Source organism: Hetaerina americana, unplaced genomic scaffold (assembly GCF_022747635.1).
Source record: "Hetaerina americana unplaced genomic scaffold, ioHetAmer1.1.p SCAF_40, whole genome shotgun sequence".
Lineage (NCBI taxonomy): Eukaryota > Metazoa > Arthropoda > Insecta > Odonata > Calopterygidae > Hetaerina > Hetaerina americana.
The window spans coordinates 3,993,487-4,019,234 of NW_027286986.1; the positions used below are offsets into that span (position 1 = coordinate 3,993,487).

Below are 25,748 nucleotides of genomic sequence, written 5' to 3' on the forward strand. Positions count from 1 at the left end.
TGTCGAAAATGCGAAACATCTTCGATGAAGCACTTTTAATTCGCGACGTTTTTTTCCGCGCCCTTGTATGCCTTCCGCGCCCAAACAGAAATCGCGAGGGTAGATTCCTTTAAATACTTGGGTGTAACAATTACTCACGATCTGTCCTGGGGAAAGCACATACGGGAAATATGCGGTCGCGCTAATAAAAAATTGGGATTTGTAAAAAGAGTGCTGGGTAAATGTGACGAAAAAGTGAAGGAACGATGTTTTCTTGCCCTATTCAGGCCCCACCTAGAGTATGCTGCCAGTATATGGGATCCTCAAGAGATAAATTTAATTTCGGAATTGGAACGAGTTCAGCGGAGGGGGGCTAGATTTGTCAAAAATTGCTATGACCAACGCAGTAGCTTAACTACTTTGCTAGAAAATTTTGGCTGGGATTCCCTTACACAGCGGCGTTTACAATATAGATTAAACTTATTAAAAACATTTAAAGATGGGTCCTTTTCCGATGACATCAAGAACATAATACGAACCCCAACGTATTACGGGCGGAGGGATCACGAATGTAAGATTAGAGAGATTGACTGCAGGACAGACAGATTTAAATGGTCATTTTTTCCGAGAACAATAAGAGACCAGAATTCTTTTAATCGAAATCGCCCAGGATCCGGCTCGACATAATAAGTATTAACCTACAAGGTAGCGACTGCGCAGGGTTATACGCTTATATTTATATTTTTTAATATATATATATATTTTTTGCAGGTTCCCCTTACCTTTCCCCATCCATTTGAAAAACCCTAATCCCCTCATCCCTTACCCTTTCCTTCTGGTGCTGCACCCCCTGCCACACACCTTTTTGGTGGCTTGTAGGGTATTGATGTAGATGTAGGTGTATGGCGATCGTTTTTTATCACTGCTAGCTATCGATCTTGAGAAAGCATTTGATCTGGTCCGGATCGAATGGATTCTAACCGTGCTCAAGACGATGGCCTTCCCCGATTACTTTATTCGTGCCGTCTCAACGATGTACACCGGAACATACTCTATAATTAGGATAAAGAATGCCACCTCGCCGCCCATTCCCGTCAGTAACTCCGTTCGGCAGGGCTGCCCACTGTCAATGCTGCTGTTCGCCCTTGCCTTAGACCCCCTACTCAGACGACTGCACAGCAGTGGAATCGGGGTACGCCGTCACGGCGCCGTCTGCCTGGGCGTCGCATACGCTGACGACATAGCCCTCTTCGTAGACGACCCGTCGAGGGCAGGTTGCCCTTCAGCAGCAAAAACCTGAATTTTCCGGTTGTTGAAGAAGATACCGCCCTGCTCATATAACGCTAATATGTCGTGGGCTAGAGCCACGTGGGATGCCCAGCGGCTCCCTGCGTGTACGGCCCCTCGTTCTTCAACCCGTGCCTGCTCTTGCCGGCACCGATGGCGTCGGGGCAGGAGTCGTGCGCCCGGCAGCACTTATCCGCGGTCTCGAAGATGCCGGTGTCGTTGTAGCTCCGCGCCCGGTCCCCAGAGCCACACCAATTGGTCCCTGCTCAACGAAAAACACAACAGTTGACCTACTGCCTTGCGTAGCGTCGGCGGAAAATTAATGTTTTTGCCTTATTTCAATGAAATTTATGAAACCTCAGACTGATAAAAATGGAGAAATATCAAGTCACCTAATTTTGATGAAAACTTTGAATTTTCATTTCAGCAAATATTTATGTGGATTAAACAAGGCAGTAAAATAATTATCAAACGACTGTTTGTATTAAATTTAACATTCTCATCATACTACATGCAAATGTACTACAGCAAAAGTTACAGTAGCACATAGTCTATAACTTTCATACTCATTTGCATGCATAATTAGGAATAAGCCAGTAAATTTCTGGGCTATATTCCTTTCACTATTTAACTTCTTAAGTTATAGCCTCATGGTCTCCTTATGCATGTGGAAATTTTAGAATTTTCAGGGATTATATTGTTTTCTGCTGAATAATGAATATTTTCTGGACTATTAAGTAAATTGATTCTGCACTTCCATTCAGCATTTTCGTATTTCCTCAAGGCTCCAAAGTTGTAGAGAGCTACAGTGGAGACATTGCACTACAGCCTTTGGCTTTGTTTGAAGCATTTTCATAAAATTTCCTTAACCTATTCCTTCCTTTGACCATCAGGGTATCTAACTCATTCTGCCATAGATGCCACTCATTTCCACCTTATAATCTGTCTCCAGTTGCTCCATATGGAACCTGAGCCTCCAGTATTTGAAACATCACCGCCTATCCCTGGTCTTCTTCCTTCTCTTTTATATTTGGACATACTCCATCAACCCCCTTTCACGATGCACCAACAGCCTCCTACACACCATTCCACCTTCCATAAACCCTGATGCTTGAGATTTTAATGTCAATGGAAACAGTATTGGGTGAGTTCTACCCTTGGCTAAAAAGGCACTCGGCACATGATCTAATAATTCCCTTTATCACAATTCATTTATGAAAGCTCTATATTCGCCCAGAGGCTCATTTTTATCCATTCCAAAAATTGAGTGTGAATGTAACAGCATGAATATTTAGTAATTATGTTGCTGCAAGAGTAAATGCATTAGTCAGAAGAGTTGGGATTGGAATATTTTTAGCATTATAAGGGCCTTTATTTTTCTATTGCAGGTGTTCTGGGCATGAAGTAGCTGAGCACTGTATAATTCCTATTGGACATAAGTTCAACTTTTGCTGGCTTGAATGGGGCAATGGGGTCACCATAAAAAAGAATTGAAGTTGATAGTCAGAAATGGGATTCCTTGTATGGTTTAATGGATATCAGCCCTTGCCAAAACCCAGTCATGGGAGTTTGTGGGAAAGAAAAGGAATTCCAGTCACCTTTTCTGAATGAATCATAAACTGCCTTAAGAGTGGTAAGGTTGTTGTGGACTGAACTGAATACTAAACAGCCCTGGTACTGCAACACAAGAAACCTTGTCAAGAAACCTCTGTCAAAATAATTTCCAATGATATTAAATGCAACTGTGATGCTAATCACAGACATAAACGACAGCAATACCTGATAGCTCTAGAACTACATGTTAATTAATTGATTTCAAACCAGACCAAAGAAAATACTGAGATGGCAGCAATCTCTTGCCTGGTATATTCTCTCCCTTTTCAGAATAGGATATTGAATCAAATGCTGAAAACCCCAATGATGACAAAAGGAAGTAGTTGATTGAAAGTAACACAAAAATCGGGATCATTGAAGTATGTAGATATTCATGGGGTGTAAACTTGCTCAAGTTTCATCATTGTTACCAATGCGGAGGAACGCTTCCTGCTGTCCCTAAATTATTGCAGGATACCTTTTTACATATTCTTCAGTGTCATGACCTGTGATACCCAGCCTGCCCTTCTGAAGAACTGAATCCCAAAGTTGCTTTTAAAATTAAATTTCCAATTTTTCAGTTGTCATTGTCATCAATTTTTATATTTCCTTTCAGTTCTCAGAGATGTATTCATTAAGTTTTGTATGGAGGACAAATTGAAATGATGACTTGATAAAATGATACATGGTCTGTCTTATATTACACTGGAAATGAATTCATTCTCTATTTTTATTTTTCACATATTCTCGAGTTAAATTCTCTGCTGCACCTATATTTCGTTTTATGTAAGTTTGGTTTAGCTTTCTTTTAGTGTTTGTGAGAGCTGGTTAAGTATGCATGCATGGACTTGCAACTACCTAGCTTTAGCTGCTTCATTTGTTTTGTAGGGTTTTACTTGGAATGGGGTATAGCTTCATCAATTTTATATGCATATTTTGAGGCAATGCATAGGGGTGGCTTGCAGGGCACTAAAAATTGTGTTTTTTCCTGGCTATGTGATGGGTTAAGCTCTATGAGAAAGATAGATTCGGTGCTTCAATTGATGATTGTGGTATGCTCATCTAAAACTATATTTCTACTCTATTAACAGGGTCAAAAAACAGAAAAACCTTTCAGGGCTTAAAAACTAATAAATTGCGTGGAAATAAAAATGAGCGTTTCCATATAAATGATGGGGTACCCAAAAATAACAGGATTTTTTTTAAAGCTATATATTTATTTAATTTTTTACGAAACAAACTAAGCATTTTCATAGTTCTCCCCATTACAATTAATACATTTGTCCAATCAGGAATTGTTACAATACGTATCCCATTCCTTTTTATTTCGTGTGTTTTGAGCCACTTGTTGGCTCAGTTAGTGATATTTATTAATACGTTGCATCATGAATACTTCAGCGTTTGGTCAGTGAGCGTAATGCAAAGCCAAAGCAGACTCTACCTCATATAAATTAACATACAGCAACACGACATAATTTATTAACAAATACTTCGCTCATAATCGACGAAGGCTAGGCTATTGGAGATTATTTCTAGTATTGTTCTCGGGTGAATTCGAATGATGTACCGATAATTTTGCTTCTAGGATAAAACAAAAGTTGTTGCAGCAAAACATTTCTCTTTCAGTCACTGTCTTCAATCCCTTACAATAAAAAATTCACAATAGTTTATTTCATACGAGTCCACTTAATTTAGGCGTTCAAAGAATGGGCATTGAGTTGTGCGTGAGATTTTAGATTTGAAAATATTGGTATGTTAATTTTTTAATTGAAGAATATGATTTAGGTTTATTTTCATCCAGAAGTATGACTCTTTCCTTTCCGTGTAGCCCACAAAAGGGTTAGTGTAAGTTCAGTAGGTAATTAATATGTTAGCAATTAATCACTCACGCTTTTTAGATGTTTTCTGTTTTCTTTTAAAATTTAAGCGTTGGTACCTTTTTTATTTGGGTTCGCGCCAAAGGAATAGGTATGATTTGATGTTAGTCAACTGGCACAATTAAATCAATAAGTGATGTTGTTAATCAATATGGCCTATAATTCTTAGGGAAAAATTGTAATGTAAGAATATTTGTTATGCCTGTTCATAAAATTCTGGTGAGTAGACAATGATAGGAAGCATAAAACTTAGTAGGTTCATCAAGTCCAAGTAAGTTCATCCGACCAAGTAGGTTCACTATGAGACACGGCACCCTTCCACTAAAATTATCAGGGAAATCTTAAGGGTTATATGACGCTGTCAAATATTGAGGTTAGCAATTTTATCGGTATATTTTAAGTTTAAGAATGAGTTGGGGATAGCTTAATGAGTAAAGTAATTTGGACGTCCTAAGGCAAGACAGTTCATGACAAATTTGGTTGTGACACTTTTAAAATAATATATGATGCACTCCATGGATGGTCAATAATGTGTATAGGTTCAAGAATGTAGGGTTTGTTTCATTTTTATACGTTTGTTGTGGAGGAAATTTTTATTCATTATCTACTTATTGGAAGGAAAATATTTCTAAGCCCCTTTTGATGTAGTGCGATAATGCTGGAAGTGTAATTAAAAAATCGTGATTTTTGTAAAAATAATCGTAATTCATGCATCAATCGTTGCGCTGGGAATACCTCGATGGCTCTCATTTCACCTTAAGGATTTTTCTTATGATCAAATATGTAACTACCTATCATTGGTGTACCTTATACCGTTTATTTTTTATCTTTTGGTCTTTTGAGTAAATAAAACCGGTTATTTTCAAAAAGCGTACGAATATTAGTTTCCAAAATTTGATATTGATGTCTTTGGGAATAAATAGTGCCCGAAATGTCCCACTTCGTCGGATAATTTCAGGCACCGTTGAACAAAAAAAATGAAGTGTACGAGTATAAAAACTTAAGTTGCACGTAATGCGTTAATAATGGATGGGATAAGTTGACTTTATAAGAAATTTAATGCCGTGGGATGAAGGAATTCACATTCCATCGAAACAGAAACCCTTGAATGTGATCGAAATTGTCTGTTCTACTACTCTGCGGTTCTTAACATGCATAGCCCTCTGGAGAGGAAAATGATAATGACGCCTTGAACATATGAAATGATCGAGAACTGTGGGAACCCTTCTCTGAACTCCAAATTGTGGTGAAGTCGCGTATAATCTTGTCAGCTGCAAGTCGAGGTTTTGGTCGTGAGAATGTGATCTATTTGATGGCGAAAGAAATTAAGTACACCTTCGAAAAACTTTTTTCACTAGTTGGATATTTTGGATAATATTTGTTATCAGTTATTGGAGGTGCTGACGTGTTTTATTTTTCTAATATCGTTTATAATGAGTGGGGGAAGCCCTGTTTTGAAAGATCTCATTTCGGAGCTGAAGCATTGCTTTGCAGAGAATTGGTATGGTTCCTTTTTGTTATCTTCGAATCGGCATGTTTGGAATGTGGGATCCTGGTTAAAAATCAACAGAAACTTTGTAGAGAAAGGGGATTTAGTGAGTTCCTATTCCCACGTGGACTGTGCGAAGGACATGCCTCGTTCTGCAATATCACCTCCCGAAATTGATACTATTAAAGAAATAATGTGTCATAATGAAGAGATACATGCATTGGTAAATAGTTGTGTGAATATATTTGCGGTGGTGTTGAAATTATATATATTCTGTGTAAAAACAAATTATTTTTCACACAGGTGGCTAATAGTTTTATTAGAGAAAGTGAATCTTGGCCGATGCGAATCAAGGAGTGCAGTTTAAAGAACGGGAAAATCGTTGTGAAACTCGATAGAACCAGTGTGTTTAAAACCATTTTAATCTCTCTTCATTCCAATGGATTAAAATATGGCAGCCAAGAGAGACGTGGGGAGGTAAATTTGTGGAAGAACCATGTGCATTTTCTTAAGGTTATCAAATATTAGTTCATTTATGACCATATTCATGCAGGTCATATCGATGTCAACAGATTTCATCCCTGAAGATAGTGATTTGAGTCAGCTGAGACTGGCCTTAATTTCAAAGGTGTTAATTAGAGTATTAGAAAAATTAGGCTACACCATTTCGACGGGCCCGGCTTCTGCAGCATGCTGTCTTAAATTGCATTTAACGCTAAATCCTGCAGTAAAATTATCAAATGTGTCCACGTTGGTGTGTGGAGTTGTAAGAAATTGCAGTGGTCTCAAGAAGGAAGTGAACATCAGTGCGGACATGTATCGAAGGTAAGCGGTGAATGGTTGCTTTCCAATTATTTAGTTTTTTGTAAAATTTTGTCTTGTAGACGACATACAAACACATCAAAGAGCATATTGTAGCAGACGTTTAGGTTAACGTTTCGTTTTTTGTTACATGGAAGTTCATGTATATCGTTTATGATGTGTATTATCCATCTTTCCCTGTTTCATTCAATAATTAATGCAAGATAGACTTGTTGATTTTTCTGGAAAGATTTAAGATGTGCATCTTGCGAGAAGTTGCGACAAAACTCGGGAAGGAGAGCAGCTGGCTACTAGAAAGTCGGTTGGTTCTGTGTGTGGCAGCTTAATATGTACAATTGCCATCAACGTCAACACACAATTCAACCGTGCAAGTAACTCCCATTATTGTTTACAACTTAGTAATGAATCTTCAAGCACAGCGCATGTGTATAGAAATATGTATTGTGCATAATATAATGAATATCTACAACAGTTGAATGGCCTGCTGCTCTCTTTGATTAATTTTGTGTGAAATTCTCTATTCCAACGTTTGGCTTGGAATATCACTTGCTTTGATCTTGATGCGCACCCTTACAAACGTGTAGGAATTGGATGTGGTGATTCGGAATTATCCTCTTTGAGAACTTGCTATTCCGATCCCTCATCAGGAACCTCAGAAGTGCGATCTGAATACCTGTGCTAAACAGCAACATAGTTTGATCCTTGTTTTTTACTTGTGATCCATTTTATAGAAATGTTTGGTTAAAATTATCATCCTGTACATTGGACCCCGACCGAATTGCAAATGTATGAGCATTTTACCGCTAGCGAGAACCTTTTCCTTTTTAATCAAGGTTGCTTTAGATTCTTATCGCAGTATCTGCTCGATGAAACCATTATGCTCTCTGTTTAAGTCAGATCAGTGTGAGAGGGGCCGAAAACACGGCTGATGCTTCTGGTAATCCCCTGCTTTAAACTCTGTGTTCTCTTTCTCAGTACCCAGAAATCGACTGGGGTACTTAACCACAGGTGTTCAACAGAAAGTAACTTTCCTCTGTTTCATTTGACCTTTGTTTGAGGTGATCTCCAGCCTATCAGAGGAAATAACAGGTTTAAATATGTTGAAGTTTTGATATCTTTTATAGCCCATAATTTGAGGTAAGGCTGCCTTTCTTGCTCTGTTTGAATACTCCACCTGCTGCAGGTGGGCTTAAAGAACATGAAGGCCTCCATCCTACCTTAATTCTGACTAATGGCATCTCTAAGAATAAAACGGTGCTCTGAAACATAACGCTGTTGTAGTTGTTTCAATCCATTATCTGGTGTCATTTTCTCCAGGGGGCCAACAAATTATTATGTATATGATTCTGATCTGCAAATCAATCTGTACTCATTGGTTCTTAATAAAAAAACAAGTGTGAGGTTGAAGCCTTTTCTATGAAAGAGGGAATGATTTGTGTTCTGCTCAAAAGCATGGCCCTCGTCATGTCGAGAATTCAAAAGACTCTTAATTCAAATTAACTCATCATATATAAATTACAGATTCAGGTGTGATGTGGTGGAATTTTTTCGTAACAACTACAAGATGAAGACTGCTACAAATTTCCACTAGATAAAAATTTATTCAAGACCAGTTTCAATGCTCTGCATCATTTGCATTTGCAAGGTTTGTTTTTGAGGGTCTTAATGTCTGTTATTAACTCTTCATAAACTGGCAATGGGCCCAATTCTTGTCAGAATGTCTCTCTTGTTATACATCAGTGACACAGGGTGGCAGGCTTATTGACTGGAGACTTGGGTGGACGACCGAATTCAAGTAATTGCCAGTGGTTTATAAGCAGGGTGACCAGCCATATGTGAAAGAAAGCAAGTAGACCAAGAATGACAAAAGCCATGAAAGAGTCCTTGAATTTTGAAGATTTGATGTTATTTTCCTAAGGAAAAGATAGTGGATAGTAAAAGGATGACTCCTTTGACTTCGATATGAATTAATCTAGTATGTTTTTGCAATGGCAGCATTCGATGTATTATGTACCAAGAGGGTAAGACTTGGGCTTCATGTGTGTGTACATCTTGGAGCAGGATTCAAGCCTTTAATTGGGCTAATCAAGGGATACACTATTCAACAACTGCCTAACTGCTGCCACACTAAAACAATGACAACAACAGCAATTGTTTAAAAGTTAACTGTTCAGCATTAGAAGACCAAGTTAGCTAAATAATGTACAATGGGAATGATTTTTTCCCTAACAATAAATACCTGTCAAATGTCTGCTGTGCATATTCTGAATGAATTTCTGAATTTTCTTAATTCTAGCAATTAAAAAAGCTGAAAGGTTTTTAAATACAATTAACTTCTATCTAAATTCTTAAAGCATTAAAATAACCCAAATGGAAGGACAATTCTGGAAGCAAGGTAATCTTGCTCCTAAGGTGGATTTTTATTTGGGGAGAAATCAATGTTTTAAAACTATTTTAATAATTTATTACCAATGAGTGTCTTTTGTGCTGGAGAAAATGCCCAAGTATTTGCTCATGTAAATTTTGCCCTATCCACATCAATGTTATGAGGTATCAATCTAAAAGCTCAAAATATTGAAAAGTAAACATTTATTCTAGAAAACCTGGAATCAGTAATTATTAAATTACCTGCAACCTTGAATAAGCAGTCATATGGAATAGTCTGATTTCCTTTCATCATGGATTAATTCCACCAAGGCTTAGGCAAGGGGGAGCGCCATGCCCGTGAATGGACAATCACACTGAAATGCATTAGTTGGATCCTCCTCAAGTCTTGCAAAACAAAGAGGAAAGCATTGCTGGGAATACCAATGCAGGTAACTGGTTGGGAATGAAAGCTTGCATTTAAATCATGTTGAGCGGGCTCGTGATGTTGTTGTCTTAAGGTAACAGTACAGTTTCAATTTAATGGTTCAAAACAAAATATTTTACTCGGTTGTGAACTTAATGTGGCTTGTGCGTTGCTGCACTTCTTGGAGGAATTAGTTTGAGTTTCCCCTTCCTTAGATACCGTGCAAATTTGCAAATGAAATGCAGAAAAATGTAATGTATGAAGATTCAAAGTTACCTTATGAAGGATATATAAAGGTGAATTATATGCCTAACATTGCCATCGATAATAATAAGGTTTAACGATGACAGTAAAAATGAAGGCAGCGAAAGAAATTGTGCTGCAGCAGCATTGAACTTGCGATGATAGCGGAGAGCATTTGGATATGTCCAGCGCATCCAATATATGTATCGATCTGTACCACATTTCTTGTTCATTTGTGGAGCTATGGCATTTACTAAGAATGCCTGTTATTTTTCAGTGCAAATGTCTCATCTGAAAGCACTGACTATTAGTATCCATGTGGTCTAATTATTAACCAAAGAACCATTTTCCTGGTTGGTATTTCTGAACACAATGCAAGGTTATTACCATTTTTTTAATCTTGACACCACGTTTCAGAACTTCTCAAGGGACTTCTTTTCCTAGCTACATTGCCCATGGATTGCTCTTTAATAAAAATAACTAAGGTAAAACTCAGTATTCCATAAATCTGCTAGGCAACATTTTTGTGTGGGCAAAGTGAACGTTTGGCTTTTATAATGACTTTTGCAATATTCATTGCTGTGTGCTGCAAATGGAGGAGGCGATTAGGCTCAACCTGCAAAGTATTTTTTGTTAGCTGATAGGCCACGTAGTTAGCATTCTGTGGTGGCAGCATGTATACATAGGTCAGCAGCCCCACCGACACAGCGAAAGAAAATCCACAGGGCTCTCCTAAGGGCACAAACAAACATAGATGACGCATTCCATACTTCCTATGAAACGACCTAAGGCATCAAAGTAAAGACAAGAACTCAGTGAGGGGATGCAAGCTTTTCCACGGAGATTTAGGATAATATCTGATAAAAGTCCTGAATGCTGCCCCAGATTGCATTCAGGTAGTTTGTAGAAGACACCCTTGACGTAATCCTGTTTGTGAGGTTGCATTATAATGGGAAATAACAGCTCAAATTCTATGGTTTAATATGCCTATAGGTCTAGTGACAATGATATCAATGCCATGTGTATTTTCTCCAAAAAGTCATTTAACTGCGTTATGTATTAGTCATTCTCAAGGAACTATTCATTTGAAATGCGTAAACTGATATGCCTTTAATATGATGTGAAATACCTTTCAGCCAATATGTACAGAGCATTCTGCACTTTGTTTGGTATTAGGGTTGTCAATGCAGTTGGTATGAGCTGGGTACTTTGGCAGAAGTGCAGTTAAGCAGATGCACTGTTCGGTTGCATTGTGCGATCAACTAACTTGCCTCCTGAAAGCCTGATGAAGTAGTGTTCTCCCATGCCTATGACTGCTTGGTTTGACTACCTGTCCATGCATTTCACCTTTGCTGTCCTTCTCCAGGCGCACATCTCTAAAGTCTCCTTCTCTATACCTACCATCTAGCTTCAATGACCATGTTACCACACCATACAAAATAGCCCTGCTTTAACTTTTCTTAAATTAGTTTTTTTCCTAACGTTATACTGTAATTCAAAATTACCATGTCGTACAGATATCTCAATTCCTTGCTTGTGAAAGCTTCCTTGCATAATGCAATTCTTCTTCTTACTGACCCTGGAGTTCCATAACATTTCCAAGAAAGGTAAACTGCTAACACCTGCTCTAGTTTTCGTCCTCCTAGTTTAGTATGAAAACCCCATAGCCTCTGTTTTGTGTACAATGATTCTCATCCAATACCTATCAAATTGATCTTCTAATGCATTCAACTGTGATAGTAACCACTTGACTGACTAACTATAACTTGATCGTCCACAAATCTAACTGATTTTATGAATCCCCCTTCTACACTCATTCCTACCTCCAGCTCTTCCCATGCCTCTTTAATCATTTCCTCTACATACAGGTTGAACAGCAACGGTGATAATGGCCAACCCTGCCTTACACCTCTTCTTAACACTGCCCAACCGGACTCCCCGTTCCCCACTCGCACCTGAGCAGTCTGAGACATGTACAGGTTGCGGATTAGCTTCCTGTCCCTCCAATATATTCCTATTTTCTGCAATATACTCATTAGTTTTTCCCATTTCACTAAAAATCCATCAAGATATACGAAGCAAGGAGACTCACAGTGATGATATTTCATATTTTTTTGTGTTAGTGATATCATTACTGCTATGGCATCACCTATACATCATGCCGCCTTAAAAAAAAAGTCGTTCCTTAAGTAATCATATTCCCTCTTCACCATCCTCTTATTGATCATCCTAAATGCCTTTATTGAGAGATAGTGAAGGCCGATACTTTGTGGAACTCCATGGTAATGTACAAGGAGGAATCAGAATACTTAGTGTTTCCACAGGATAGAATATATTGCTGTCAACTGGTTTTGCTAGACTGTAGCATCACCTGGATGGATGGTAGAGGTTACACTTATAAACCAGCGGACAGTGATAAATTCTATCCTCTGGAAATGCAAAGTATTTGGATTCTTCCTTGTGCAACCTAAATACCCCTTCAGCTGTGTGTGAAATAAAACCTATTGTTCTCTATTCATCACATGAGGTTGCCTTTGCCTTTCCTTTTTTTGGGATAGGAACCAACACTGATCTGATGCAATTTTCTGACTTATTTCCTCCCTCATAAATGCCTTGGATTATTAACCTTTAAAAACCCTTCCCTCCACGTTTCACAGGCCTCAAGTAGTTCTCTGGGGATGTTATCCATCTCAGCTGTATTATTTGGTTTCAATTCTCTTTATGCCCTTCGTATGTTGCAATAAGTATGCCAGGAATTAAACTATCCTCATCTATGGCTTATAATTGTTCTCTGGTTATACTTGTAGCCACAAAATCTTGACCATTTAATCTTCCTCTAAATATGTTTTTAATTCTCTTGAACCTTTCCTGGTTCAATTAATAATTTTCCTGGTGTATCTTTCATAGTTTTTTTGGATTTCCCCCTCTAACTTCCTGATGGTGCTTTCACTTAATCGATGGCAAACCATTTTCACCCTTTCTCAGATTAATTTTCCACATCCTTGCAAATGCATCTTCCGCGACACTCCTTTTGTCCTATCAGCTTCTCACTTTAGTCGATTATTTTTTGTTTGTAAGTCCTTTGGCATAATTCTGTCCTCACATTTGCCCATTTCCTGCTATCGTCTCGTCTTCCTAATCATCTCACCTGTAATTCATTGTCTCCTTGTTCTTTTCCAATTAACTGTTCCTATATTTTTGTTTCCTGCTTTCTCGATATTTATTTTTGAGATGTTTCAACTTTTTTCCACTCCACCCATTTCCCTGTCCTCACTCATAAACTTCCCCCCTGCCTCTTGGAGCTCCTTCCTATTCATTTGGATTTATACTTCCCCATTCCATTTCCCCATCTCTCTTCCGTTTTATTTTCTTGAATCCCATGTTTCATTTCACCAGCCCTAAATCCTAATCTAAATTCACATCTGCTGTAGGAAACTGTGTGAATAAATCCTGCTGTCGCCAAATCTGTGTATCTCCATAGTGTAGTCTTAACTGATATATTTCTGTATCCCCTGGTATTTTCCAATTATATCTACATCTATTGTGATATTAAAACTGAGTGTTTATTGTGATTAAACAATATCTTCTGCAGAGCTGTATTGCTTTCTTTGCATGGTCATGCCTTGTTTCTAAACCGTAGTCCTCCATCCTTTTGTTGATTATCCCCTAAGGACTGCCTTTGATCTCGCCAGAACCTGTTTTGCTTAATGTTTAATGAATTGCATCACAAATGATGTAAACGGAAATGCATCTCTTGAATCACGACAGTTCTTTTGCCTTTTTGGCCAACCCATTTTGCCCTCGTCTCGAGCATTCTCCGTGTCCTCAAATTGCTCTTGGCTTCGATCTCTCAGCTACACACGTTGGTCCTCAGGCAGCTCTTTGTAGTTTACCCTCATTAATTTTGTGTGTACAATCGTCTCTTTCAGTCCTTTGCCCATCTTCCTGATGCCATCAATGAATTATGCCAGACTGCAGGAAACTAATCTTGCATGCTCTCCATTGACTGCTCCCCTGCATGTTTACCCGTAGAGCATGCCCATATATGTGCATAAACATTCTTTGGTGCCTTACCACGTTTTCCCATAGGCTGTGAACTTGATAATGGTCACATTAAGGATCAACTATGCTAGTCGTACATTAAAAATGATGACAAAATTAGCCGAAGAATATTTGAAAAATTCTAAAAAAATTATGATTATCAACAGACTGTATTTCAAATACATTATGATGGGCATTACTAGGTATTCATTTGAATGAAATGTTTTGCCAAAATTGACCTTTTTTATTGTCTGTACACAATATGCATGTATTTAGTTGCCTTGCAATGTTACTGGGTGAATTAGAATAGTTTAATTTGTTCTCTCCTTAGAGAATTCTTAAGGTCAAGTAAATAAGGAATAGTGAATGTGATTTGTTGGACAATTTCGCCCGGGCTTCATTTCTCGTCCTTTGTTGTCCTTCAAGGATGAGAGGGAGGGACATGGAGCAGGCGTCTGTCCACAAGTATGGGTCTTTGGTCCATCAGCCTCCTTGGGAGAAGTTCATTGCGGCCTTGTCTGACGCAGCTGTCACAGTGGATTTGCTCAGCACCAAGCCCTCACAGCCCATTTCCCTCGACTTGCAGGACAAGTTTACACTCAGCCGTGAGAAGAGCAGCAAAGGTGAATCCTTCTGAAGGGCAATAGAGATAAGTAATTAAGAAGTGGTGGAAGACTGTGGCAAAACTATGACTCCCTTTGGTCTGTGGGTGACCCGTGAGAAGTTTAAAATTTGGTATTTTAGCAAATATATTACTATTATTAAAAATTAATTTAATAATAATGATATTGCAGATGAAAATATTGCATTCAACACATTATAAATTTTATGCTGTCAAATTCCTACTCCTCCTCTGCCATCCTTGGCTCATCAAAGGGTTCTCAGAAACATATTTGTCATTTAGACAGTTAATAATGTGTGCTATAGGTTGGCTGTTGGTATAGTGGCATAAGAAACTATGGGAACCGTTAATGGGAAAAAGAGAAGTAAACCATGGATCAAGGATGAGACGATTACAAAGATGGATAAGAGAAGAAATTGGAAGAATGTAAACGTGGATTTAGGCAAAATGAAGTACAAAGAGTTAAATAATAAATTGAGACGGGCAACGGATGAAGCAAAAGAAGCATGGTGGAAGATGCAGTGCGAGGATATGGAGAGTTTGCGGAGGAAGGGTGAAATTGGTGTGCTGTACAGCAAGGTTAAATCATTATCGGGAAGTGAAAAGGGAAAATATGTGCTAACAGTTAACAGATAAGTCGGGTAAAATAATAGTGGACACAGAAAATATCCAAGAGAGATGGAAGGAATGTATAAGAGTGCGGTTCAATAAGTACCCATGTTAGGAATAAAGAAACCAGTTTTTCAAAAACTTTTTTTTGTATTTTTCAACATAGTTTCCATTTAGAAAGATATACTTCTCCCAGCATTCCGGCCATTTTTTTAACCCCTCCAAAAAATAGGATTTGTCGAACTCTCCAAAATACATCTCTGTCTCGGCGATAACTTCCTCCTTTGAGCTCAATTTTTTTCCCACGAGCCATTTCTTCATGTTAGGGACGAAGAAAAAGTCGAAGGGAACGGTGTGTACGAGGGTGAATACGGAGGGTTCGGCAGCTATTCATAACGTAGTTCATGAAGTTGACAGCCGGATCGACTTGTTGTCCACCGTGAGCAATCGCGGCACCCATCGGGCCGACAATTTTTTCATCGCCAACTTATCATGTAAAATATTATTTGCCGTTCCGGTCGACACATCCACGGCCTCTGCTACTTCGCTCACTTTCGTTCGTCGATCAGTGAGAATCATGTCGTGGACCTTTTGAATGATTTCCTCTGTAACCACGTCTGCCGGGCATCCTGGTCGCTCCTCATCAAAAACAGATGTTCGCCCACGTTTAAATTCGTTGAACCAATATCTAACTGTGGTCATAGATGGCCTGAAGTGTCCCCATAAACAGCTTCCAACTTTGCTTTTATATCCTCACATTTCTTCCCACCCCAAAACAAAAAGCAAATTACTGAACGATACTGCTCTTTATCCATCTTAGGGAAAATCACGAAACACGTCTTACTCGAATGGCTGACAAATCCAAACTAACCTTTAAATCAGTCTGAAATTTGTTTAACCGTCGTTTGATAGATGGCAGCACATGATGATAACATAAACTTCCCTCAGGAACACCCTTTATCGTCAAACACGGGTACTTATTGAACCGTCCTCGTAGAACTGTCGGCTGGAGAAGTTTGGCCAATAAGCATAGAAATAGAAAGAGAGCATGACGTAGATACAGATAGCTTAGTAACAGAGGCAAAGACTACTAAAGTTTTCCAAATTGGAAGAAAATTGTAGTAAACTTCGGCTCTGTTATTATGGAACAGTTTAACCACATCATAACTGAATCTGTAATTTATATAAGATAGCTTAGGTTCAGGCATACTCGATGATGAGATAGAAAGGGCATTAAGAGAGATGAAATCAAATAAGGTCGTGGGGGTGGACAAATTTCATATTGAACTACTAAAAGGTTTAGGAAAATGTGGGGGGAAGAGTGTATATGGGCTGATTCGTAGCATATACAAGGAAGGAATCTGGCCGGAAGACTTTGTGAGATCAGTTTTAGATCCTATTCCGAAAAAGGTAAAGGCCACGTCATGTGAGGACTACAGGACAATTAGTTTGATATCCCACGCAGCTAAAGTTCTCAGGATCCTAAGCAAAAGGATAGAGAGTAAGACCAATGATTAAGTAGGGGATGATCAGTTTGGGTTTAGGAAGGGGAGAGGTACACGTGATGCCATTGCAGTAATGAGATTATTAATCGAGAGGAATATAGAATACAATCAAGATGTATTTACCTATTTCTTAGATTTCAAAAATGCATTTCATAGAATGAATTGTGAAAACTAATGGGTACATTGCAGAAAATAGGAATAGATTGGAGGGAAAGGAGGCTAATCCGCAACCTGTATATTTCTCAGACTGCTCAGGTGCGAGTGGGAAATAGGGAGTCCGGATGGGCAGTGTTAGGAAGAGGTTTATAATAGGCACCGGTGATAATGGGCAACCCTGCCCATTATCACCGGTGCTGTTTAACGCATATGTGGAGGAAATGATTGAAGAGGTATGGGAAGAGCATAAAATCAATTAGGTTTGCTGATGACCAAGCTTTAGTTTGTCAGTTAGCCAAGGGGTTGCAAGCTCTGCTGAGTGAATTGGAAATTCAGTGCGACAGCTATGGGATGAGAAACAATATAAATAAAACAAAGTTTATGTGATTTTCCAGAAAGATAGGCCTAAGTAAAACATTAAAATAGGATGGCAGAAAGTAGAATAGGTGGAACAGTTCACATATCTCAGAAGTGTTTTGGATCAGTATAGTCAAAGAAGTAGGGATGTAAGGAGAAGAATTGCACTTGGCAGAGAGGCTTTCACATACGAAAACAGAATCACCTAAGCAGGAGGATAGAAGTAGATTGGAGGCTTTTGAAATGTGGGTGTGGAGAAGAATGGAGATGGTGAAATGGACTGAAAGGAAAACAAATGAGGAAGTACTTGGTATGGTGGGCGAAGAGAGGGGTTTGTTGGGAGCAATCCTATGGAGGCAGGAAAAATGGATGAAGGCCAGTTGGATGTTAAAGACTGTAATAGAGGGGAAAATGTTAGGTAAAGAAGAAAGGGGAAGAAACAGGATAGGTATGTTGGACTAGATGAAGGGAGGAAAGAAGTACACAGAGATGAAGGGGGGCTTTTTGCAGAGTAGGATGTTTGACTGTCTTTTGTTAAGAGTCACAAAATATTTATTTGGTAGTTGTGGCCATTGTAAACCTACCTAAACTGGTGGATTACTTAATAATAATATATGCTAAGTTAAGTATTCATTGACAACCTTTTTTTCCTTTACTACTCTTAGGCATGGTTTAATAATGTCTCATTAATATTAACCATTAGTAAATGTAACCTGGAGATTACCGAAAATTCCAAATGTATGAGCTAACAAATTGGTCATTGGTGAATGTGAACACTTACCGTAGGAGCACCCTATGTCCATAATGGAGCTTTCAGTGTGCAACTTGGCTAGCAGTCAGAAAGTTGAGTTTTGGCCTGACCAAAGGTTAACCTTTAGTTTAAGAAGATATTGTAAAACCTGGCCTAAGAGATTGTCATGACCTCGGATCATTTGATAATACATTGAATAATTGAGTTACTTGCTTTGCAAACATTTTTGTCGAAAATGGCTTTTGTATCTTGTGACCACATACTCTTTTCTCTTCCACTTTTTCTGTCATGTGCAAATATCAGTATGCTTGCCTTAGTATGTTGTACAAAATTAATTTTCATAACATTAAATAATTACACCTTTGTAACACAGGTGGAATGTTAAGTTTATAACATCATGTAGGGACTGTAAACTCTCGCTAATTATCATCCCCTTAGAAGACTTGCGCATGAAATATCCGTAGCAAGTCACTCAGTGGTGAAACCCGGCCTGGCAAGAAATCGGACCGAGGAATGTCTCCGCAGTAAAAGTGCAGTGAACCCTTGCTCTTTCGGATCTGTTCAGTCTGAATGGAGTCGAGCCATGTCGTTTGGGTGGTTTCTTTTGTGGTCACGTGATGGCTGTTGACTCGGTCAAAAAATGTGTATTGTTTGGAAGTTTCTTAGGACATGGCGGTGGGCATCTGCCCACTGGTGCTATTCCTCGCTCCCGGACAGCATATGCTGTTTCCGGGGAGATATGGTGGGATTGGTGTGTGGTGGTAATTAGTGAAGCTCATTAAATGTGTAAATGATCGTGAAGTGGTTGGCGTAATTAGATTGCGGCAAATTTTGGTCGTGTGTGTATTAGGTCAGTGTCGTAGTTGTAGTGCCTTAAATGGGTTAGTAGTTGTGAAATATCAGTGCAAAATGAAACAAATAATTCACTTGTTTGTCAAAATGCTTCATGTTGCTAATCTGGAATTTACTGTCAAATTTATATCAACGGTCGGAATCACGTGACATCGGAAATGCTAAGGTTACCAGAAGATGAAAATGTGGAAAGGGCCTTCCTTCAGGGGTGCATGCAGATGTGATCAAATAGTCTAGCAATTCATGGTCCTGAAATTCAAGATGCCCCACGGAAACTTGCCAAACGCTAACTTGGTTGGTTATGGCAGTAGAGAAGAAATAATTTGTGTGATTAAGTAGTGCCACAGGTGAGCCATTTATGATAAAATTGGCAAATTGATGGCTGAATGTGATTTACAACTATTTCGCATTATTGATGAAGATGAAACCAGTGTTGTATACTAGAGGGGTTTGCCAGAAAACATGCAAGCTGTACAGAGTGAGTCAAAGGTTCCTGGACAAAAAATCAATAAGGAAAGGGTCTCTGCACCCCTGTGTCAAGGATCGCCATGCGTCTTTGTCCTAAGGCAGATGGTAGCCACGGGTTAAGAGAGTGGTGTTGCGGAGAAATAGCGTGAATCCCAAGCTCTGAGGAAAATAATGAATGAACTCCCTGTGCCTTGTGTATGGGCATTCGGTAAGTGTGTGGCTCACTAGAATTATCGCAATGAACTGGTTCCACAATCACTTTGTTCCCAAAGTTGTGAATTAGATGTTCTGGAAATTCAGGAGGATGAGGTGAAAGCATCTATGATTGTTGGACAATGGAACATTAAGTTGTGGGCCCCCCCCCCCTATCACCTTTTCATAAGAGTGGGCCAATGTTGATGCTGGCTTTCTCTTCATTCGCCCTTCCTCCTTTCCCATCCCATTCCCATCTAATGGCACAAATAACCTCAGCAGCTGTCTGTTGCCTCCCCTCAAACTACTGCTAGTTACAATGGTCGGAACATGCCATGGGTATCCTCCTTTTTATCCGTGGTTCTGCATTCTGAGTAGTTCATTGAAGATAGCATGAAGGTCTTTTCATTTTATATCGGAGAATGGAAAGTCATCGGAAACCAGAACTAGTGGGATACGATAGAGGGCCGATACTAGATTGTCATGTGCTGAAAACTTGACTGAAACTGATGAGTGGGTTTGGTCATGGAGAAGGAGCCAATTGTGTGCCTCTTTATTTGTTTCCCTCATCCTCTTTCAGCAGCTGGAATCATTAGTCTCGACATACCGTGTGAAGCATTTAAACTTTGATTGATACCTCAATGTACCAAGAATGTCACCATATACTTTCTTATGATTGACTCGATGTTGCTTCTCACGTGAGGTACTCTGTGCAACCCTCTTTCACGGGGATGATTGTTGATTGCTTTCTGGCTGATGCTCATGAAGCCATCTGTGCTTGCCTGGGAGAAGTGGAGAGCTTGGACAGGGAGAGAGGGTTACTTCCAGCCAATATTTCTCGGTTCGCTTGAGCACATGGCTTACTCAATCAAGCCATCGCTTGGCTACCGTGGTATAAATGTTGAGACCATCTCACTAGTGTTCAGTTTGTTCGCTGAAGTTCACTTTTATGTTCGATAAGTGAAGTGTCCAATGGAAATCATCTGCTTTTAACCTATTTTGAAACAGTATTATCACTTGTAGGCTTCTGGTTACTCCATTGCATCCTCAACAAATGTTTGCCGAGGAATATACGAGTGTAGAGTTTTTGTGGCTCACTTGGCAAGTTCAGGAGGAATTCATTCTTTCTTAATTTGCTGGAGGAAGCTCTGCTCCTTTACATTAATCACATGCTTCCAAGGAAAAAAAATGGCAAATCAAACTAAGCATGGTATGAAAGCATTCTCAAGAGAGAATCATGTTAAATATGATTACAAGATTAACTTGCCATTATTACAATGAATAGAATAGATATCTCTGGGTGGTCTTGGGTGGAAGATAATCATTATTAGTATTTGTATGTCTACCATTTGAGGTAGATGTTTTATGGGCACATCTTACTAAACATTGCCTACATCAATTCTCTTCTCCTTGTGAAACCTTCTTTGCCCTATGCAATTCTTCTCCTTGCATCCATACTGTTTAGACCATTTTGGTCTGAACCACCTCCAAGATAGGTTAATTGTTTCCATCTGCTGTAATTTTTATCTTCCTATTATTTTAAAGCTTAACGTAGCCTTCCTTTTCCTTGAAAATGTTGTAGTGTTTGTTTTGATTACATTTAATGTCATCCCATACAATGTCGCTCTAATGCACTCAGCATCCACTTGGCTGACTGGCTAATTAAAGCTGGATCATCTGCAAACCTGATTTTATGGATTCCCCCCCACTTATATTCTTATCTCCAGTTCACTCCATGCTTCTCTGACCATTCCCTTCACATGTTTGCTTTATAGCACTGGCGACAATGAACACAGCCACCATACCTTCTTGCACAGTACTGTCACATGCACTTGATCAGTCTTGGACATAAGCAGGTTGCGGATAAGTGGCTTATCTTTCCAGTCCGAGGTATCTTATAGAGTACCTTCATCAGTTATATCCCATTTGTGTTCCTCTCGATTAGTGACCTTTTTGCTGGTATGGAAATTACACCCTTCTTGAACCATTACCTATAAGCCCCCAAGCAATTGCTTCTTATAGATGACATGATGGTCTTATGTGCACCACCTTTGCTCTGTACAAAATCAAACTTATTATCATAAGGTCTTTGTGTAGCGATGATTTTCCCATTTTTGGGATGGGTGCTAACTCTGGTCGGGCAAATCTTACAGCAAAAACCCTCTTGTAGAAATGCAAAATGAATTAGCCCATAAAAGTTCTTTCTTCCATCTTTTCCAAAACCTGTAACTTGGTTAATGGGATGTTATCTAATCCCCTGGCATCATTTGATTTCAGTCTCTCGATGCCCTTTCTATTCCATCGTCAAGTATGCCTGGTTATATCTTATTCCCATCTATGTAACTTTCTCTGTCCTAAACTTACTGCCCTATAACATTACCATATAGTTTCTATATTTATTCTTTCCATCTCTCTCAAATCTTTACTGTTTCAGCTATTTATTTTCCTGCTAATTCTTGAATATTGTGCATGGATATTCCTTTCTTACTTACTTGTTACGCTTTAACCTTTCTGTACAGTCCACCAATCTCACCCTTCCTTTGGAAAAACTATATATACTCTCACTGAATCTTCCACTATTCTTCATTTGATGTATTCATTTCTCAACTCAGTTAATTATTTATCTCTTCATACTTTCTTGTATTTAATTCTCCCTTAACATTCCTTCTGGTATTGTTCTAAGCATTGCATTATAATCAATTGTTTCCTTGGTTTTTTATAATTATTTCATTTGTGGCTTTTGCTGTATTTTTTTTATATGTTCTTATCTTTCTACTGCTGAGCCCATCCTCAGTCGTATGCATTTCCAATGCCTCTTGGTACTCCTTCCCTTTCATCCCAGTCTATGCTTTAACATTCCATTTCCTCACCCATCTTCCCTAGTTTACTCCGTTGAAACTGATGTTAGTATTCATTGCTACTAGATCAGCATAGGAATCTGCTCCCGGGGATCTGTGTGACTGCGTCCAGAGTGTTCGACCCTTGGGCTGAGTCCCATGTGTACTGGAACTTATTTTCTTGTTAAGTTCTATTTCTTGGGATAAATAATTAAGGTGGTTTCTTGTAACTGTGTTATTAATGTGACAATTTTATTGCAATTGCTTTCCCATTGGGGTTTAATGCTGTTATAGCCGTCTCAGATGCTGTGCAGATTTGCCCTGTATCCTATCTACCATAGGTGGATGCCCTGCCAGGAACTAATATTCTTCATCAGCACTGTCCATTACTATCGTTCTTCCAATTAGCACATCTCTCTCTCTCTCTCTCATCACAACACAAAACCTTCCAAGTCGGGTTGTTCATTGTTTCATACTAGGAATGCATTATTTTGAAAAATTTTTGGAAATACTCGTTGGAGCAAATCCAAGGATATCTCTATGCATGGATATATCTTTGATCTCAACAGCTTTTTTCATAAGATAACTTACCTCCGTTATTCAAATTTGCAATTCAGTGTTTTAAGTCCTTTTGTGGCACTCTAAAACCAGACTACTCAATGGCAATTTATTTGTTCAATTATTAATATTGTGTTTCTATTTAATAGGATTTAATTTAGGCTGGTTTAATAGACTTATCATGGCTGTTCTTAGGGGACTTTCACAATTGACTAATGTGCCTTTGACAAAAAAAAGGATTGCTGTTGTCAGGTGTTTCCTTCATTTTTGTCATAATGAAATATTCTTTTAATTTTATGGTTCCATGATTATTTGCGTCACTATTTCATCTGGGAATGCTCATTATTTTCCATTCTTTTCAAAAAATAATTGAAGACTTTTCTCATCATCCCAAACATTTCATGCCATAACATGCACACACGTGTATGCCATGGCATGAAAATTTGCAGTCCAGTGTGAATGTCTAGTTAGCTGAATTGCCTAATTTTTTTCTTGCACAGGTGCAACATTCCTCCTCTACAATTATGCACGCCTTATTTCTATCCTGAGGCAGTTTGAGGAGAAAGTGAGGGAGGGGGTTTATCCGCCCCTGGCCCCCATCGAGTCCGCTGACTTTTCTCTGCTCTCGTCCGAGGTCAGTGTTGACATCATTCACATTTTCCACGGCACAATCTCCTTTGGCAAGTCCATGAATTTATGAGCATGCCTTGCCTTCCCAGGAGGAATGGGCGCTTCTTTATTGCTACGTCATGCCATTCCCTTCCCTGTTGGCGCAGCTGGTGAGGCCCGACCTGCCAACGTTCAATGTCCACGTGCTCATTCAGTTCATGCAAGACCTGTGCAAGTGCCTGAGCGCATACTACAGCCGCGTGCACATTCTCACGGTAAGGATGAATGTTTGTCTTAATTTTAGATTTGGATTCGAAGAAATGATAGACCATTGAGCTTTATTAGCACTGTTCTAATGGACCATGTACTTTTATTCACACCTAACATGGTTAAATTTATTTGCAGGAGCCTAGAAAACATCTTCTTCCCCTGATGTACTCTCGTTTGCATCTCATATCTGGAATCAAAATACTAATGCAAAGTATTTTCGCCCTTTTCAATATAATACCAGTTTCCCAGATGTAATATTCTTATTTAAATAAACTTTTATCTCAAGTATTATGATAACAAATGTTCACGTACTTTAAGAAAATCCTTATCTTCCTTGAAAGTTGTTCTGTGAGTAAAACTAAGAAATGTGCGCTGACTAATACCACGCTAGGGGAATGGTAGCCTAGTGGTTAAGAGTGTTTGGGCATAGACGATAGCAACCAGGTTCAAATCAGGGTGTGACGAGCCTCAGGCCAACCCAGGCTGCATGTATGTATGCGATTGCTGCAAGTCCCTGGGAAACAGAAGGGTGGCATGGGTTGTCCTAGGGCTCCTCTTCTCTTTCATAAGGATGCCCCATTTTATTTGTGGGAATTGCACACACAGCACAAAGAAGGTTTCATTATTTTTCATATTAGAGGTGAACTCTCCAATCTCACCTGACAGTACAATACTGTTTATTAATTGCATACTGTTTGGTGCTTACCAAAATCCAAGATATTGGATGATTGGTGTTGTGAGAATACCAAATGTATGCAAGAGTGATAGCTTTCAATGTCCCCAAGGAGATGCGAGTCAGTCAATCAGAAGAGAGACTGAAATAACAGATTGGTGGAGAAAGACCAAGGTGTGGAGTCAAAGCAAATTTACAGCAACACCTCAACTTAAAACACAGGGACGACTCAAAATAAAGCAGTCGACCGTTTTCATTCATTCATGGCCCCATTGGAATTTTTTTCTCATTCATCTACACGCTCTAGCATGAAAAGGACATGCCTTTTAGTGTTTTTAATAACAGGCTCATGGTTATTGTCATTAAATGGAATTGTCAGGATTCTTAAAAGCAGAGTTGCGTGCACGATCAAAATGATGAGCATGGATTTCCCCTTCCTCAAAAAAAGTTAACCAAAGAAATTTTTGTGGGAAGTTGAAATTCCATAATTACCAGTATTTCAACCTGTGGATTGGATGACTGCAACCCTAAATCTTTCTTTTCAAATGCCAACCCCCTTCACAGCCATTAAACTGGAATGATTAAGTCAAATGAGAGAGGAGTTAAATGGATCTGCATTTACATTACGAGGCAACATTCATGATATTTCATTAAGTTCAAATACAGAGGGACATTGTGACTAGAAGTGTGATAAAATAGGTTTACAATGTAAAAATTCATGTTCAAAGGTTGCCTGCTGTCTAATGATTAGAATTGGTCAACAGCATGTATCAACTCATTTAAATTCAGAATCGGGTTTTTTCCCTCTAGAAATATAGACATCTGCAAAAAGCGTAGTCGGGGTGACCTCTTTCTTATTGTTCAAATAAATGCCCTCTACGGTCATATTATGTAATTCCTTGATTTACTGTAATAGTTGCTTTGTTAATCAGTAGAGAATAAATCCAAATCGGCGACCCCTCTGCTACACTAATCAGTGTAACTGAGCAGTATATCTATGTGTTTTTTCTAATATTAAAATTGTATTGCTATCACTTGTTGCCATACTGCAATGATTGAATTCTAATGTTAAACTTAAAATTAATAGTTACGTGGTAGAGCTCTCTCTCTAGTTCTTTCGATAATTAGAAATTGCCGTGTTTTACGGAATAGCCTGAAATTTATTTC

At 38.8% G+C, this 25,748-nt stretch overlaps 1 protein-coding gene across 3 annotated transcripts; it reads left to right on the forward strand.

Annotated features, from left to right (window-relative positions):
- Positions 1 to 5,995: 5,995 nt before the first annotated feature.
- Positions 5,996 to 24,180, forward strand: LOC139692745 (DALR anticodon-binding domain-containing protein 3). Of its 3 annotated transcripts, none has more exons than XM_071590990.1 (7): positions 5,996 to 6,448; positions 6,529 to 6,702; positions 6,779 to 7,050; positions 14,549 to 14,745; positions 23,530 to 23,663; positions 23,749 to 23,913; positions 24,044 to 24,180. In XM_071590990.1, exons 1-7 carry the CDS (start codon positions 6,170 to 6,172, stop codon positions 24,161 to 24,163), a joined length of 1,341 nt encoding a protein of 446 aa, XP_071447091.1. In that variant the 5' UTR covers positions 5,996 to 6,169; the 3' UTR covers positions 24,164 to 24,180. The 3 variants fall into 3 exon arrangements, with proteins under 3 accessions (XP_071447091.1, XP_071447092.1, XP_071447093.1); XM_071590991.1 differs by having other exon boundaries at positions 6,316 to 6,448; positions 6,540 to 6,702; XM_071590992.1 differs by lacking the exon at positions 5,996 to 6,448 and having other exon boundaries at positions 6,571 to 6,702; positions 6,754 to 7,050.
- Positions 24,181 to 25,748: the final 1,568 nt, after the last annotated feature.

Bases quoted from the DNA above. Each gene is read 5' to 3' on its own strand.
- LOC139692745 (XM_071590990.1), top strand. From the start codon at position 6,170: ATGAGTGGGGGAAGCCCTGTTTTGAAAGATCTCATTTCGGAGCTGAAG. The intron at 6,703-6,778 runs GTAAATTTGTGG...ATATTCATGCAG, and splicing joins GCCAAGAGAGACGTGGGGAG to GTCATATCGATGTCAACAGA. The intron at 7,051-14,548 runs GTAAGCGGTGAA...TTGTCCTTCAAG, and splicing joins AGTGCGGACATGTATCGAAG to GATGAGAGGGAGGGACATGG.